This window comes from Callorhinus ursinus, unplaced genomic scaffold (genome assembly GCF_003265705.2).
Source record: "Callorhinus ursinus isolate GAN/ISIS: 27379988/994484 unplaced genomic scaffold, GSC_fseal_2.0 scaffold2, whole genome shotgun sequence".
NCBI classification, from domain to species: domain Eukaryota; kingdom Metazoa; phylum Chordata; class Mammalia; order Carnivora; family Otariidae; genus Callorhinus; species Callorhinus ursinus.
The window spans coordinates 92627072-92645352 of record NW_027397064.1 but is presented as its reverse complement, the minus strand read 5'-3'; the positions used below and the strand labels follow the sequence as shown (position 1 = coordinate 92645352).

At 44.0% G+C, this 18281-nt stretch overlaps 1 protein-coding gene across 4 annotated transcripts in view; it reads left to right on the top strand.

The window, feature by feature from the left end:
- MGAT5 (alpha-1,6-mannosylglycoprotein 6-beta-N-acetylglucosaminyltransferase) overlaps window positions 1–18281 on the top strand; it is a 327769-nt gene that overhangs the window by 212252 nt on the left and 97236 nt on the right. For all 4 annotated transcript variants that reach the window (XM_073884745.1, XM_073884749.1, XM_025857052.2 and 1 more), the window contains one exon: window positions 5183–5316. In XM_073884745.1, coding sequence (XP_073740846.1) covers window positions 5183–5316 — 134 coding nt within the window. The remainder of the gene's footprint in view (window positions 1–5182; window positions 5317–18281) is intronic.

The following is an 18281-nucleotide window of genomic DNA, read 5'->3' as shown; positions in this document are numbered from 1 at the left end:
CTGACTAGCTGATAGTGAATGTTGACCTACAGTTTGAACCAACTTCCTAAAAGAACACTTGGAAAATCTTTCAAGTAGCATGACTTAAAATCTCTTCATGTGTTTCTTTTCTGTTGCTATTGGGTAAAGAGATGTTTTGATGTGTTCCTGTAACTTGACCCAATTAATTGAATCCTTAACAACTTGAACTAGGTCCATTTCAGATTAGTTTATAATTTCATATTATTTATTAACTTTAATCTCCAAGCCTATGTCAGATTGCAAGTGCTTTAGTAGATATTCAAAAGAAATAAAAGGTCAAGATTTTAAGATTCTCCAAAACATAGTAGGGAAAACATCATTGTCTGTAGAATTTTCTTGCAGTTTTCTTGCCAGTAGCAATATTTTTTTCTCCCTCAGCGGTGCCATGCTCAGGGACAGAAGGAAGGGATTGATTGAGGAGTCTGTGCGCTTTTCGTTTCCTTTTGGATATAGTTTCATCAAAAAGCAAAACAAAAATCTTGGTTTGAGCCAGGATAGCGCTCTACCTTCTGTATCACATTATTCCTGGTTTTTTTTGGTTTGTTTTTCCTTGAAATCTTCATACATCACAAGCCGTCACATTTGTTCTCAGTTATGTGGAAATAGCCATCTTTATTTTTGGTTAATAAGCCGTGTAAGTAAACAATCGTCTTTTTTTTTTTTTTTTCCTTTTTAGCTACAGCATTAAAGAAGGAAAGAAAGGCAGAGCTATCATTCTCTGGCATTTAGCAAATGGCAGGCATCTGGTACAAAAGGACAGAGGCATCGCGGGCATCCCTAGACTCACATATCCTCACCATTAAGAAGGGCTGTTGGGATGGAAAAATGTCCTCAGTGGTAGTGTTTTGGTCAATTAAAAAGGATGATTTCATTATTAAAATGGTCACCACCGATTGGTATTTGATTCTTATTGGATGAAAAGGCACCGTCTCCAAGGAATTTTATGGAAGGGTATAGTATCTATCCTCCCTTTAATAAATCATCGTCCATGTTAGTAATACTAGCTGGCAGGACATCAGTTAGGACTTCAGCCCTGCAGTCTTTGTGGTGTGATGAAGCTAAGATTTCATCCAGAGACCAAGCAGGTCCTCTGGAAAGTTTCTTGCCCACTTCTTTCCCTTCTGAAGATTTGACACGGTCAGGACTCTCTGAATTCATCTTGGTTGATGGTACATGGCAGGAATTCCGTTAAATGTAAAAGTATCGTCTGATCTTCCATTTAGGAGCAAAACCTTGAGTCCTGTTGATCTTGGAAACATATCTGTAAATTCTTTCCAATTTATGTAGGGACCCAAGAAATTCAGTTAAACATGTGTTCAGTGCCTTCATGCAACTAGTACACCGCTCGGGACTGCAAAACCCATACCCATTTTTCTTCCTGTGAGGTCTTTGCTGAGTATTGAGGACACACAGGAAAGTGAGGTGCAAATAGCGCAAGATACACCATGTTTTACATCCAACTCCAAATTAGAAAGTGGGTCCTGGCAAGGAACTTGTCCATCTTATAGTAGTGTGGCTCAGAGCAAAGAGAATGTTCCAGAAGTCATTTGGCATGACCACAGCGATTCCCGTTAGGAGGAGGCCAGCTGCCTTGGGCAGCAAGGCAAATATCTTTTTAAGTCATCGATCTGTTCCTGATGCTTCAGACACACAAAAGACATTAGAGGAACTGCATAAATATTAACAACACAGACCCAGTTCCAAAAACACAGCTGTAGAATGTGATTGAAGGAGGAAAACTGTAATGTTAAACCCCCTCTGCCATACACAGAGATCCGTCCCCTGCCTCTGGTTTATAAAACAAACCCAGGTCAGCTAAAAAAAAAAAAAAAAAATGATTCCCAAACTAAAGCTTACGTAGGAGGAAGTAGAATTCCAAGTTTCTCAGACGTTCCATCTTTCATGCTATAGCTTTCCGCTGGCTTGAGAAGCCCAGCATCATGTAGCACGGTATCAGAGTCCCAGCTTGCAGGCATTAGGCTCCCACCAGGCGTCTTGAATCATCAGGGTTTGTCTGAATTCTCTAAACTTAGAAGAAAACCAGCAAAACTCCAAAGTTAAAAATAAAATCACACGCCAAAGCTAGAGAGGCATATACCCTGTTAGAGTGGATTGCAACTGAGTAGAAGTAGCCAAAGCCTTCGAGACAAAGGTTTCTTAGGTCAAGGATGGCCTGTTCCTCCCTGCTGTGCTTGCACAGAGCCTGTACTCTTTGAGGCTCAGCCCCATCCCCTGGGCAGGAGCAGAGCACCCCCACCTGTCTGCGTGTGTCCCTCCCTCCCCTCCTGCTCTGCAGCAACCCTCTGCAGAACAGCCACTGTTGTCCCTACATTCTCTGAATGCTGCCATCTTTCTCAAAAGAAAATATACTGATTCCAACCAGTGGCTTATTTTAAAATACAAGTTAGAGTTAGTTACAATATGGGAGGTTTTGATGTAAGTTTTTAATGCAAACTTTGATCCTAAAAATATATACATAAGTTAAGGAATGGCAATGTTTTATAAGTAAGAACAAAGGAATGCCCCAAACTACTCAGAGACCAGAGAAAACACACACAGGTCAGTTCCTTGGCTCCCCAGCTTTCTTTATTCCTGGACTGTGGGCTCCCGTTTCTGTCCACCTTGTGGTTGACGGCTGTCAAGCTGATGATGCATTCTTGGTGCTAATTGTGAAAACTGTCACTGTGACGGGAGCATGTTCCTTGAGAGCCACGCAGGAATCCAAGCTAAGGAAGCGCCTTCTGTGGTTGGCTTGTGTTCGCTCTCGCCCTCTGTCTTCTCCTCCCGTTCTTGTCTACGCAGAGGGTGGTGATCTCAGATGAGAAAAGCATCACACGGAAGTGGCGATTTGCTCTTGATTTTTCTGGAAAATCCAATCTGGTGTTTGCATTTTATTCTGAATCACACATTGATGTGAAAAAAAAGTTGAGAGAACGCCTTCATCGTAGTGGGGAAAGGAAGAAAGAAACTGGATCCGATACTTACAACTCACTTGCCATTATCTGATTATAAAATGCAGGCTTTAAAATTTTTTTAAGATTTTATTTACTGATTTGCGATACAGAGATAGAGAGCCTGAGCAGGGGGAGAGGCAGAGGCAGAGGGAGAAGCAGACTCCCCGCTGAGCCAGGAGCCCCACGTGGGGCTCGATCCCAGGACCGTGGGACCATGACTTGAGTCGAAGGCAGATGCTTAACCATCTGAGCCACCCAGGTGCCCCTAAAATGTGGGCTTTAATATTTATTTGCTTTTATGCTCATTGGTCCAGGAAGAGCCATTCAGAAGTATCGATGAGGTATAACCACAGAAAACAGAGCTATTTTTATTGGCCAGGCACAAGCTAAATGTACATCAATGGTTTGAGAATCGGTGATGAATTGAAAGAATGAGTTAATTAATGTAGGAGATTTCAGCATTGATTCTTGCATTGGTTGTTTTTTTTGTGTGTGTGTACTCTAAAGCAGTGATTGACAGGCTCTTTCTATAAAGGGCCATGTAGTAAATATTTTAGGCTTTGCTGGCTTATGGTCTTTCCGGCAACTATTGAAGTTCTCTGTTACTGAGTGAAAGCAGCCATACACCCTAAGTAAACAATTAGGCGTGGCTAGGTTGAAATAAAACTTCATTTCTGAACACTGAAAATGGAATTTCATCTAATTTTCATGTCACAAACTATCTCTTTAAAAAAAAAAGAAAAAACCTTTTAACATAAAGATCATTCTTCGTTCACAAGCCATACAAAAATAGATAGTAGACCAGATATTTGGCTGACCCAGTTTGAAGATTTTGTTGGAAGAGCCAAATGAAACGTCTTTGGTTTTACTCCTGGCTCTGGAAGAAAGCAGTAATGTCCCAGTCCTGTCAAGTTGACAGAAAAATCAACACTGCCTCTTAAAGGAGGTTCTAAACTCTACCTAAAATTAAATACACTTATTAATTGATGAAATGGTAAATGACTGTTGAAAGAGCTAAGGTGTGCCGTATGCTTTACAGAGAGTAAGACCTCCATCTTCGTCAGTTCGGGCTGCTGTACAAAATGCCACAGTCTGGGTGGCTTAGAGACAACCTTTATTGCTCACGGTTCTGGAGGCTGAAGTGCAAGGGCAGAGAGCCGGCATGGTCAAGCGAGGCTCTCCTTCCTCCAGGTCTCAGACTTCTCACTTTGTCCTCACCTGAGGGAAGGGGCAAGGGAATTCTGGGGGGGTCTCTCTCTCTCTTTTAAATTAATTTATTTCAGAGAGAAAGAGATCAGGAGCTGGAGGGGCAAAGGGAGAGAGAGAGAATCCCAGGCAGACTCCCTGCTGAGCGTAGAGTCTGACTCAGGGCTCCATCCCAGAACCCTGAGATCATGGCCTGAGGTGAAATCAAGAGTCAGACACTTAACTGACCTGCCACCTAGGAACCCCTGTGGGGTCCCTTTTATAAGAATACTAAACCCATTCATGAGCTAATCACCCCCAGAGCCCTATTCACTAGTACCATCACCTTGGGGGTTTAGAGTTTCAGCCTAGGAATTTGGGAGGGGAACACAAATATTCAGACCATGGCCGCTTCTAAAAACGGTAGTTCTTTTGTTTCTTCAGCAGCTCTTCGTTAGGCTCCACCGTAGGCTTGGCCCTAGCGAGGGGGCAGCAGTGAACAAGGCAGTCTACAGTGCTAGCTCTCGTGGGACTTTGTATCTTGTTGTTATCTGAGTGATCTTCTATGACTTGTCAGCTAATCTGACGGAAAACATACCTGTGTGTGATGGCTCAGGCTCAGAAGTCACACATGGAGATGTATGGTATAAAGGTTGTAGTCTCTCACTTCCCACCCACTAGTGTTTCTGATGAAAAGTATTTGTACGTTCTTGGTAGTCCCTGCAGGACAGGTTAGAACTTTTACCTTTTTTTTTTTTTTTAAAGATTTTTATCTATATATTTGAGGGAGAGAGAGACAGAGTCCAAGTGGGGCAGGGTGGGGGTCAGCAGAGGCAGAGGGAGAAGCAGACTCCCCGCTTAACAGGGAGCCCGACGCTGGACTCCATCACAGGACCCTGGGATCATGACCTGAGCCGAAGGCAGATGCTTAACCAACTGAGCCAACCAGGCGCCATGAACTTTTACCTTTTGAACTTTGGGGTCAGAGTTGTAGTTTTATCCACATTACTTTTTCTTTTCAGGTGCATGCTCCGAGTCCTGGATTCATTTGGTACCGAGCCAGAGTTTAACCATGCTAACTATGCCCAGTCTAAAGGCCACAAGACGCCCTGGGGAAAATGGAATCTGAACCCACAGCAGTTTTATACCATGTTCCGTGAGTATTCACGTTTCCCCTCTGCTTTCCAGAATGCCACCGGAGATAAACGGGAAAAGAAACTAGATGGCTGTGTATTTTGGGTTATGATTCTCAGGGCTTTTAGCTGTAGAAACATGTGCTGTGGAACCTTTCCCTTGGGAATCACTGATTTTTTGTTGTTGTTTAATTGGAATTAAGGCCATATGAGCATTTTGTGAAAAGCCTTAGAAATGTTCTAGAGAAAAAAACGTTCAATCTGAAGTATCACTAAAAACCATTTGGGAAAGGACTCTGGGTGGATTCTGGATTGGCAAGCACTAAACACGTTTCATTCCGCACAGATGCTGTGTAGGGTCCACTTGATGACTGATGAGGAATGAGGTCTTTCATGTAGATAGATTTTCGAAAAAAATGAGTCTTAATTATTAATACATCAACCCTTGTAAAGAAAAAAAGTCAGCTTTTTTTTTTTTTAAAAGGATCTGTTCCATACTTAATCACTTCTCACCCTCTGACACCAGAATGAAATCTCACTTGCTCTTGCTCACCAGGTGTCACTGATGCCAACAGCAGTAATAATTTCAGGAGGTGTTGTAGTGGACACCTCCAAAATGATGAACTGACTTTTCCGGCGGTCGGTTTTTTTCTGTTTCTGTCCTGTTCCCTTTCCCATATTCACCATTTCTTATTGCTGCTAGCAATTTACCTCCTCGAGCCTCATTTCACTGATAATTAGCTGAGGACTGTGACGGAAACTCCCAAATTTGATAATGATCATGCCCAAAATAAACTTAGAGTTGAAGTCTGTATTCCTCGATTGAGGTGAAGTCCTATTCTGGAAATGTCACACGAGTTAAACATGACCTCATTTGGATGCTCAGAGTGGAGAACTCCCATTTTCCAAAGTTGTCAGAATAATTGTAATCCAGAGATTTTCATCCTAGAATTAGTATCTGAGATGTGAATCTGTTTCCTTTGTTGAGACCCAGGGGATTCTGTGGCCTACTTCTCCCTGTGTGCTCTCCTCTCCCCATTGTATGTAGTCACCCTTTTCTCAGGTTCATTAAACATAACAAAGAACACATTGGACTTAATCCTTGCATGTGACATATGAGACAGTAGAATTAAGAAGGGTTATGGCAATTGGACAGTGGTGATTTAAAAATCAGCTCATGGTCAAGTGTTCAGTGTTCTTTTCAGCTCAGAAGGATTTGCAAGAGCATGTTATATGCATGGCAGACATTATTATTGTTCCTGGAGCTATATCATCCTGCTATTGCAACCCGTCCTGGGGGCACAGCTTAGGGGACAGAATAATATGTGGCACGTTGGGTGATAGGTGGCTGGTCAGCATGGTAAGATATGATTGGAGTTAGCCTTTGGTTTGACTTTATTGTATAACTTTTGAGGGGCTGGGATGAGGTGGTATAGAATATTGTAAGAAGTAACCTGTGCATTATATCAGATGAAACATGTTAGGCATTTCTAAAATGGCCAGAATAACCCGAATGATAGGCTGTATCCTCTACAAGATGGTGTTGCCTTGTATCCAGAGAGTAGAAATAGGAAGTATTTCTAGAAACTATAAAGTTCTCTTCTAGAATGTTGAAAATCAGAGTCCTAAAAACCTATTTTGTTCTCCACGAATGGAGGATTTCAGCAGTGTTTGTTGACTGAATTGAAAGAAATTCATTGCTTAAAATGTAACTAAAGATGAAAACACAGACTAATTCCTATTAACCTGGGAAGGGGACGGATTTTCTGACTCGGAATTCAGCAGGAATCAGGGGAGAAAACTGATACATTTGACTGCCTTTAAAAAAAACAAAAACAAAAACAAAAAACCTGTATGGCAAAAACAAGCAAATTCTATCTTGGTGGGTTAGTATCCTTTAGTATATTAAGAGCTTCTAAAAACTGAAGGAAAAGTTCCATAATCCAACAGGAAAATGAGCAAAGGCCATTATTCATTGCAAGGAAGAAGAAGCTTATTGCCCCAAGCATTTGAAAACATATTACCCTCACTCACCATAAAGAGAAATACGTACTTTAACTGCACCAAGACACCATGTCCCAAACATCAGGCTCACCAGGATCCAGAAGTTGGTAGCATAGCTATTCCAATGGTGAGGGTCCATCCATCTTTTCCTGCCCTACTAGTGAGAATGCAACATGTTACTAAGTGGGGGAGCATATTTGTCACCATCTAACAAAACTATCAGCACATCTTCCCTTTGAGCAGGTCATATCTAAGAGTCTCTCCCAAAGATAAGTGAGCAGAAAAAAAATGGTGTGTGCACAGGTCATTTGTTGTGACACTGTTCGAAATAGGCAAAGAGTGGCAATGACCCAGATGTTCATACTAGGGGACTGAGTAAATGACATGGTCCCCTGAGAGAGGGGAGCACCATGAAACTGGAAGGAGTAGTGAGGACGGTTCCCCACCGCTCTAAGGGATACAGAGAAGTAATAAAGCCAGCACGCAGGGCAGCTTGTCGACCTCCTCCCTTCTGGGTGAGAAGGCAGGGTGTGCGTATGTTAGTGGGTGTGAACTTGCCTGCCTTTTCAAAAGAAATAAGCTAAGGATAAATAGCAAGCCTATGAAAATCACTTCCCCTGGCGGAAGGGGGTGCAGGACCAGGGACAGAAAGATGTCTCTTTAACGTACCTTATTTTGACTTAGGAACCATGTCAATGTTTTGCATAATTTATAAAAAGAAAAAAAGCATTCACAAACAACCGAAAACGACTGAAAAAAAGAAACACACCGAGTGTTCTATATCAGATTAGTGTGAAGGTCCCACACAGAGAAAATAATTACTTCAAGTGACTTTAAAACTCAGTCTTTGGACCATACATTCATAGTGGGAAATATTTACATTGTTATTTGAAACTGCTAGAGGTATACTGCAGGAGCCCAGACTTTCAGTATACAAGAAGGTGGGTAGTATTTAAAGAGTTTAAAGACTGTATTATCTCCAGCTAGAATAGGAAATACCAATATCAATTTACTTTTCTCTTTAAAAAGGAAGTGTTTCCTAGCTCTGTACTTGGAAAAGGATCAAAAGTAAAGACAATCCAGTAGCAAGGAGTATCCTTGGCACTCAGACTGGGAACCTTTTAAATACCTCTCCCACTGGGGCGCCTGGGTGGCTTAGTCCGTTAAGCCTCTGCTTTCAGCTCAGGTCATGATCCCAGAGTCCTGGGATGGAGTGCCGCATCAGGCTCCTTGCTCAGCAGAGAGCCTGCTTCCCCCTCTGCCTGCCACTCCCCCTGCTTGTGCATTCTCTCTCTCTCTCTCTCTCTCTCTCTCTAACAAATAAATAAAATCTTTCAAATAAATACCTTTACCATGAGAAGGAACCTCCTGCTCAGATAAATAGCTGATTCCAGGTCTAGGGCAGGAAACATTCACAAGGGGACCTCTAGACATGCCAGCAAGGAAGCTAAGGAAGACCATTGGGATGGAGTGAGAAGGACATAGGAGCCAAAGATCGGGTAGTTTGAGAATCAGAAAGAACAGCTACAGTGGATTGCAGTCAAACCAGTGACGGATACTCCACGAGTCCAGGATGATCTCCAAACAAGAGAAGCCCACAAAGTCCATTGATCCCCCTTCTCAAGTTGCTGGGACACCACGTCATTACTCTGAAAAATAAAGGGAAAGAATCCAGCTTTAATCCTGCCTTTCTAGGGCAAGTTGTATTTGAAGGTAATCAAAAAGTTGATGAAAGAAATTTGCTAATCATGAGGAAATCACAGCTAAAAAATGCCAAAGGAATGAAGAAGGAGAAAATCAGCATTTTAATACTCCTAAAGAGACAGTGGAATAAGGTGGGGATCATCCGTGGTTGGTACAGCCTTCACCTCATAGGTTGATGGCAAGCTTTCTCATGGATGACGCTGCCTTAAATGCAGAAAATATGGACCTGAAGAGGGCACTTAAGCAGTTCGAGACCTTTGTTGTGTTGCGGTGTCCGGGCTGGAGAATTGGCACAACACAGTGACTCCCAAAGCCTGCCCACAGAGAGCTTGGGTGTCTCCTCCAGAGGGGGGTCCTTTCCTAGCCACTTGACGGAAGGCTGGGTCCGGTCTAACCCAGTCATCCCCACAGAATCTTCCATTCCCTCACCCTTTGGGTAACTGTGGCTATTCTAGCTATCCGAAGGGGAAGATCGTTGGTGTGAGTAAGACGGAAGTGTCAAGTTCTGTTGATGTATTGTTGATTTTTTTTAAAACACAGCATATTTACTGTTGTTCCCTATGTGGGTTGATAGTAATCATTACATCGTTGGTGTGTAAATATGCACATGCATTACACAGTTGTACTAGATTGTGTGCTGATGAGGTGCAAAATGGAAAGCGTGGATCCCCAGGAATAGAGTGTTGTACTTGTAGAACTCTGTTGTCTTCTAGTCCAGCTGTCATCCAACCAGATTTAGCAGTGTTATAGCATGTGTGAAGTGCAGAGGGAGGATGGGGAAGCTGGTCAGAAAGGGCCCAGGTTTCGGAAGAGAAAGAGAAACACGCACCATTGCTGACGCATCTCTAGGAGCGATGACATGAGGTGGTCCTGACCAGAGCGCGTTTGCTCTTAAATATTCAGAGTTGAACACTTCTCACCTTAAAGCTGCTTCTATTTCTCCTCTATCTCTTCTCCTCACCAAGTTGGTGGACTTTCTACAAGTTGGAAAACCTGATTTTTCTTTATTGTTTTGCTCCAGATCTCAGAATTTCACTGCAGCCATCCTCTCTGTGTATTCTGTTTGCATTCGGGCATTTTTGTGTCCGCATAGACTATTCCTGATAGCTCCCTAAGCGGCTTCTGTAGGGACCATCCGAGTGGTCAGGCAACGCTGAGTCCATTTGGCTACACCTACCGAGTGATGATTTTTTCCAAGAAGCTGAAAAATATGGGGGTTCCTCCCTCATGGCAAGCCCCTCGTTCCTGCACTTACCTCTTGGCCACACTCCAGGTGGCCTGTGGGCCAGGCACTAAGGCCTTCCTCTTGCCACCAGAGCCAGCCCTTAAAAACTCAGCCTGGACTGAGCTATCCCCGCTCAAAGACCGTGGTGCCCTCCCTTGGCCCTCCCCGCACCTCCCCACTCCATACCCCTCCCCAGGTGCTCACCCTGGCCCCGCTAGACCGCCTGCTGGTTTCTGAAGGTGCCTCCTAGGTACCTCCCCACTCTGGCTTCCTTCAAATCACCCTGATAGCAAAACTGCATTTTTTTTTCTTGAAGACTCTCTTTAAAAGACTTCCTCCATCTTTCCAGTCAAACTGAAGAGAAATGTTAACCCTATCACAAAAACAAAAAGCCTCCCCCCTTGGAGAAAGGCCCTCATACTCTAATATAAGCATAGCATTATCATAGCTTTCATGGGTATATTTTTACGTAGTTGTAAATACATAATAGAATTCTGGATCTCTTTTTTTTTTTTTCCTTCACTTAATAGATAATTTTTTTCCAAGGCTCTTTTAAAACCATGATTTCCAAGGCGGTTTTATAGTCCATCAAGTGACTAGCTCGTAATTTGTACCTATTTTGGGGGAAATTATGTTGTTTCTTGTTGACAGGTAGCGCTGCTGCTTGTTCTGGGCTTGCCAGGGTCTTGGCTTGACCCTCCAATTGGGCATTATTTCCATAGGCAGCCTTCGGTCTGCTATACATTCTGCTTTTTCTGAACTCCTGGAGGCGGTCTCTCTTGTTTTTCTCACTTCCCAGCAAGGTGCGTTATACCTCGGTAAACAAAGGCAAGACATTTGCCCGTCCCATCTACGAGAGAAAACGAAGCCCTGAAGTCGAGGACTCACGCCTCGAGGTAGCCCATATTTGGATAGCTCTAACTCCCTGCACCACGCCCTCTTGCACAGCTCCCTCGGCTTACGGAACAGCAGCCGTGCTGAGCCGTCTTTACCTGATTGTGTTTGTCCCTCCCCTTCGCTGGAGCCTCCGCCTGAGCGCAGCAGTAGCAGAGACGACCAGACTCCTCAGCCCTGCGCTCAGGCGGCTGTGGTCCCAGACTTCTCTTGACGTCCCCTAGCTGGAAGGTCTCAGTAACATTCAGGAGCCTGCTGAACCGCCTTGCTCTTCATTTCGCCGTCTGAGAACGTTGCCTGTTCTCTACGCAGAGTCCGTTCGTATTGGCTTATTTTAAATTAATTAATGAATTAATATTTTGAGGACTGCCACATTTGAGCTGTCATTCACCATCTGAAGACACCGAACAGTTCGCCTTCTGGGTGCTCGCCCTCTGCGCTTTGAGTCGAGGGCTGGGGAGGATTCAGCATTTCTCGGTACATGTGGGCATCAGGGGCAGAAAAGACAGGGAGCTGTCGTAAAGTTGAGTGAAGAACGGGCTGGGGGTTTCTGGAGGTGTTCTTTGAGAGTCTTCCCATTTCACCTCCAGCCCCTCTCCTTTCTTTACACCATCTGGCCTGCCTCATGCTGTTGTCCTCCTCTTGGCTTTGACGAGTCTTCCAGGGTGCCATGTTTTCTCCGATGTGCAGGCCATTGTGTGTGTACTCCTTGGTCTGGAAGCTCCAAGCCCTCACCCCCAACACACACACCCTTGCTCGTCCTTCAGGGACGTGTCCTGTCCTCTGGAAACCTTCCCTTCCCAGAGCCACATGCTCCCATTCTATGACTCTTACACGTGTATTCCAGCCCCAATCCTACCTTGTGCGCCCCACACGCCTGGTCACTGCTGAGTCCTCCATACCTGAAGTGGTAGCATCATTGGTGATAAGTATTTGTAGGATCAATGAATAAAGAGCAAGAGGACTCAGTTTTCCCTAACTACGGGATGGGGTTAGTTAAAACGTAAGTCAGATCATGACACCCCTGTGCTCACCCCTCTGCTCACCACAGGCATCTCACTGTAGGGAAATACCAGTCATTCCAGTGGCCTCAAGGCACCAATATCTGTCTGGCCTCATCGCTTACTACATGTCTTCTTGCTCACTGCTCTCTAGTCCCATAACTGTTTCCTAGTTGGGTCAGGCACCCTCCTGCCCCAGGACCTTTGCATTGGTCATTCCATCTTTCAAACATTCTTCCCTTAAAGATTTTCATGTCTCTTTCTTCAGGGTTTTGTTTTGTTTTGGTTTTGGTTTTGTTTTTTTTTTTTTAGCATCCTTTTTTCTTTTTAAAGATGTATTTATTTATTTGACAGAGAGAGAGAGCACTCACTCCTGGGTGGGTGGTAGGAGCAGAGGGAGAGAGACAGAGAGAATCCCAAGCAGACTCCCCACTGAACATGGAGCCTGATGCGGGGCTTGATCTCACAACCTTGAGATCATGACTTGAGCTGAAATCAAGACGCTTAACCACCTGAATCACCCAGGCACCCCTCTTTCTTCTGTTTTTTAACTCAACTGTTACTTCAGTGAGACCAACCCTAAGTACCCCTCTTTTAAGTACTTTTTCCCCCCAGTTTCATGTGTCCCTTCCCTGCTTTGTTTTCCTTGTTCACTGTATTATCAAGCAACATTTATACTTCCCTTATTTTTATTTTATTTTTTCCTCCCCTGGAATCTGAGACATAGGGGTTTTGTCTGTTTGGTTCATCGCTGAAACTCCCACCAACTTGAAGAATGCGTGGCTTAGAGTAGGCATTCAGAAAATACCAGTTAAAATGAATGATAGTGCCTGTTCTATTTTAGTCCAGGCAACAATGTGAGGAAAAGTGAGATGTGTTGTCTGTTGAACCGTATGTTGTACACCTGAAGCTAATGTAACATTGTGTGCCGAGTAGACCCCCCCAAAAAAATTTTTATAAAAAAGCATTTATTTCAAAAAGCTTTTTAGGGCAAGTGGCTTCAAGTTGGTCTCTTGTGTCTTCCCACAGAAGATGTTCGTGTGGTTGAGCTTTCACAAGTTGTTCCAGTCATGCTGGTTGTTGTCATTGACATTCTCTTTGAATGTCTCCCAGAGGCTGGGACTCACGGTGTGGTTTATTTGCATCATCAGGTAGAAATAATGGCTTTTGGACCAAAGATTCTGCCTGACAAAACAGGGCTTGTAGAAATGGACTACTTTCCTTTCATGCAAATGATAAACCTGTTGGCTTCAGCTAAGGATCACTTCCACGTGCGATTTTATTTTTAGGGCCTGACAAGCAAAGGAGCTATTTGTGATTCCAACTGCCTTTTTGGCCTTTGACTTCCATCAGTAGGACTCTTGCCTTTTACTTCTGGGCAGACCAGTGAGTGATGGGATCAGCCTTACAGTTCCTTTATCAGAGTCTCAGCCTTCAGGAGTGATGTTCTTCTGAGGAGTCCATTCCCTCCTAAATTGCTTTTTGACGCTTGAGAAATTTACTCCACTGTGCCTTTTGTCAACAGTTCAGGCTCTCATCTTTTCAGCCCAGCTGTACATTAATAGTTTCCCTAGCTTGCATCCTGACCTGTTCTCTCTCTCCCTCTCTCTTTCAGCTCATCATCACCACCATTTGAAAAACTTCAGTTTGGGTAAAATTGGAAGTATAACATGACTGGCTGTTTAGTTTTTAAAGCCAGATCACTGCTTGTGTGATGGGACTGTATTTGTCAATAAAGGTTTTTCTGTCATGCCATTTACACCATCAGAATCAGCATCAATGTCATGAATATGATAGTAGCCAGTATTCTTCCCCACTTTGTTAACAAAGTTCCCAAATAGACAAAAATGGTGAAAGAAATGTACAGTAGGAACTCACAGACTAGACAGCTAACCTAACAGCTTCCTTCACTTGCTCTGTGGCTTCTCAGTCCATCTGTCTGTCTATGCGCCCCGTCAATCCACAGCTTTTTGATGCATAAAAGAACACTTAACCCATAGATGTTTCAGCATACCTTAACTAGCACTCAGTATTGGTCACCAAACCAATTGTTTTTCTTTTTTATCTGTAGCATTGAGGTATTTTACTGTTTGTCTCCCCAGATGAATATAAGTGCAGTGAAGGGAGCTTCATTCATGCTTGCTCTATTTAATGATGTATCCTTAACTCTTCCCAAGTTGTTTTCTGGCTCATAGTAAGTGCTCAATAAATGTGGTACTGTTGAGTAAATTGACAGTACTTAAAAACCTATGATGTTAGGATTTTACAACTCTGCATCACTGGTTTCCCTTCTTCCCCCCCTTTAGTTTTGTGACCTGGATTAAAAGATATGTTAGTTTATCAATTAAATATTTATTGAACGCCTATCACTTAGGAAGCCTGATTCATCCCATGAAGAACAGGCTTTAGTTTTGGAACTTTTGCGCCAAGGGTCTGATGCTGGGAGCAGTTTAGGCACGGCCTGCTACTTGGTATTATAGATCTACCTACCTATGGAATCAATCATACCAGTTAATTAAGCATTTCCCATGGGCTTAATCAGTCATGCATGCAAAAATATTTGCTCAATTTCCTACTATGCTCTGGCAGCATAAAACATGGTTCAGTCTCAAAGAACATAGAGTCTGTCATCGAGATAATAACGTGGGAAAGAGACTGTAACTCTTCCTGATCTAAGAGGAGGTCTACTTATCTCTGTGTTGGGAAGTTAGGGAATCCCTCAACCAGGAGGTGAAAGGAGCTAAGCCTTCCAGGAAGGAGCAGGTGGGAACACATGCCAGCACAAGAGAAGATGGAAAGCATGCATTCATTACACACCCCAAATGGGTAAGTCATCATGGAGAAAAGGTATCAGTGGGTGACCCGAAATGAAGCCAGAATGACAGGTAGCCTGGCTGGTGCTTCATCCTGAAGGAGGTGAAGATTTTCAGCCACACACTGCCACGGTTCTCTGTTTGTTGCAAAGAATGCCCGGTCAGGCAGCACAGAGGATGTGCCCGACGGAGCAGGAAGGAGGAAGGGCAAGGCTGAAGGTACGGAGAGCACTCAGAAAGCCACTGCAGAAGTGATGAGAGCGTGATGGTCTACAATACTAGTTGATTTCGATAGGCAAGAATTGGAAACGTCCTAAACGTTTCATAGGGTGGACTCGTCAGGATTTCTGTCTTGTTGACTTGGTCACAAGGGTTCATTGGCTCTTGTCCCTGGGAGTTGTTGAAACCAGCTTTAGGTTGAGCTGAATTTGAGCTTGCAGGATATCTTTATTTTCTCCCTGTCTTGGCTTTGCATTTCTCTGCATGGCATCCTTCTCCCATGGACACACAGATGACATCCGCAGCCCTCGACTTCCACCCTGCCAGCTTGGTGACTGTAGCAGAGACACCATGACCTCAAAAGTAGCTCTGACTAGTCTTAGAGCAGCTGTGATTGGCGGGACTTGGATCATACCCCCATCTTTCAAATGAGCCATGGTCAGGAAGAGTCCTCTGTACCATATGCCCATCCTTGGAAGAGGCTAGAGAGGGGGCAGCCAAGGGGTCAGGACTGGCACCAATCCAACCACCTGAACGAGACAGAATCGCATGGCCTGGGAGAAGTGTGGTTCCATAAAGCAGTGCTGGCGGACCCAGAACCATGGGGCATCCCAGCTGATGGAAAGAGCTCATGCGCTGAAATACTATACTAATTTAACAAGCAGTGATGAGCTGTGGGTATTAACCCACAGCGATGCCTATGGCACATTTGTATGTGAAAAAAGTTTACAAGAGAGTAGGTATAGTAGGATCCAGTATTGATTTGAGTATTTTAAAAAGTCCATGGGTTGCCTGGGTGGCTCAGTCGGTTAAGTATCTGACTCTTGATTTAGACTCAGATCATGATCTTGGGGTCCTGGGATCGAGCCCCATGTCGGGGGGGGTGGTCCGTGCTCAGCAGGGAGTCTGCTTGAGGATTTTCCCTCTCCTCTCCCTCTGCCCCTATCCACTCTCACACGTGCTGCCCCCCCCCAATAAATGAATAAATATTTTTTAAAAATCCAGTAATAGTGGTTATTTCTAGGTGATAGATCTCTTATTTTTCTTACATCTTTTTTTATTGTCTGATAAAATTTTACACAAAGGATATATTTCTGTTATAATCAAGAAAACCTAAATAAGTAATCATTTGAATAAGGCAAAAGAAAACCGATCTACTGCAGAAGTCTCGACAAGAATTGATGAGGCCAGAACTAGGAAGGGTGTAGAGGAGGGAGAGGGGAGAGATTTGGGGAAGCTGACATCCTCAGGGCTGGGTGAGGGCTGAGGGAGGAGCCCAGGCTGGTTTTAGGGTTTCTGCCCTTGGTGGTCTGCTGGCGTGGGGATGCCCACCACGGTAGGGCCAGCTGTGGTTAAGGCCAGCAGACCACCTATTAAAATGAACATTTGCACTTTTGGGTGCAAGTGCTTAGGACTTAGTGGTGGAAAGGCAGACCTCAGAGACTCAGGTGCTGAGAAAAGGATCGATTTGACTGAATAAAATTTTTTAATTACATTTGAAATGAGGACGCTATTATGGCTTGGTAGAAATTGCGTACACCTCATTTATTAAGTATTTGGTAAGCTCTGTGAGGGCAGAAACTCATCTTGATGTTGTAATCTTTCAGTACCTAGCATTTAACCTGGTTTTTTAGAAGGAGTGCTCTAAAATGGTTGTGGTTGAATGAATTATTCAAGCCAAACTCCCAGTAGTGCTTAAAAGAAGTTATCGTTGTAATCTGCTCAGGAACCTCATCAAGCTGATTTGTAATCATTTGTAAATAGGTGCTTCCAAAGTGGTTAAAATAATGCTTTTCTTAAAAAAAAAGTCCTAAATTATTTTAAAACCACTGTCAATGTTTAGCAAATCCCCTTCTGCTTGTCACATGTAAAATGAATCTGCTTGGCCCTCCATATGTGTAGCATAAGTCACTCACGAAAGTGAGGTGATCTTACTACATTTCCCCCCCTGGGTCTTTCATGTGTATTCTGGTCTACCTTATAATGTTATTTTCCTCTGAAGCATGTTTACCACTATAGTTCATGGAGCCCAGAAGATAAACTATTTGGACTACGAAGTTATATGTGAGGATGCTTTAAGGAGCTTGGGCTCTGGGACCAGCCGGTCTGGTTCTGAGTCCCAACGTTGCCATTTCCTAGCATGTAGACGAGGGTAGAAGTGTCTCCCCTGCCCCAACCCTGTCCCGAACTTTCTCATCCCTACAAACATGTTGGTGAAAGGTTGTCATGACGATAAAATCGAATAGTCACTATAAAGCCCTTAGCACAGAACTCCACACATAGAACTCAAATATTAGCCATTTTAAAACAATCATATTTGTTGATCTCCTGGGATGGAGTGATTTCCAAATGTGCAGCATTTCCTGTGTCCCATTTATGATGAAATTTCTAAAGTTCACCTTGACATGTGAATACCTTCTCTTTGACAACCTCCCAACACAAATAATTAAACTCTCTGTTCCTGTCCTCAGAGAAAAAGAGACAGCTTGGGCTGGAGTTAGATCTCCACAGAAAGGTCCTTTTGGATAGCATCAGCCTCTCTCTGTGACTTTTGACTTACTATAAGTGATTTTAGGAGTACGTGTGTTGAGTCCAGGGCCCTCGGGGACGATGTCACCAGGCAGGTACCCAGCTGCTGGCCAGCTCCTCGGAAGGAAGCTACCCCAGGGCCTGTGGCCTCTTCCAAATCACCTGTGGGGCAGCTTGCAGCTGAGTGACCCCTCCTGGCACCCCTGCCAGCGTCCCGTGACAGGTTCAGCGTCCCCTAGGAAGACACACGGAGGGTGTGACTGGTGCTGGTAAAGAGTGGCAGTGTGGAATTCCTCCTCCGGTCATCCACGGTTCTTACCGGTGCTCACAGGTTGCCCATCCCCCACCTAACACCTCCAGACCAGAGAGAGGAGCGGAAATAAAGGGTTTTCGTGAAAACTCAGGAGAAGAGCAGGTGTTTGTGATTGTTCGTACGGTGTCAAAATTGATTTAGTGCCAAATTACAGTCCTAAAGCAGTGAAGGCCCACCACTTCTCACAAGGTGTTTGACTAGAGCATGTTCTCCCTCTCCCTCTTCACTGTCCGAGCTCGGAGCTACGGAAATCTTTGACACAAAAATCCATGCATATAGGAGTTCT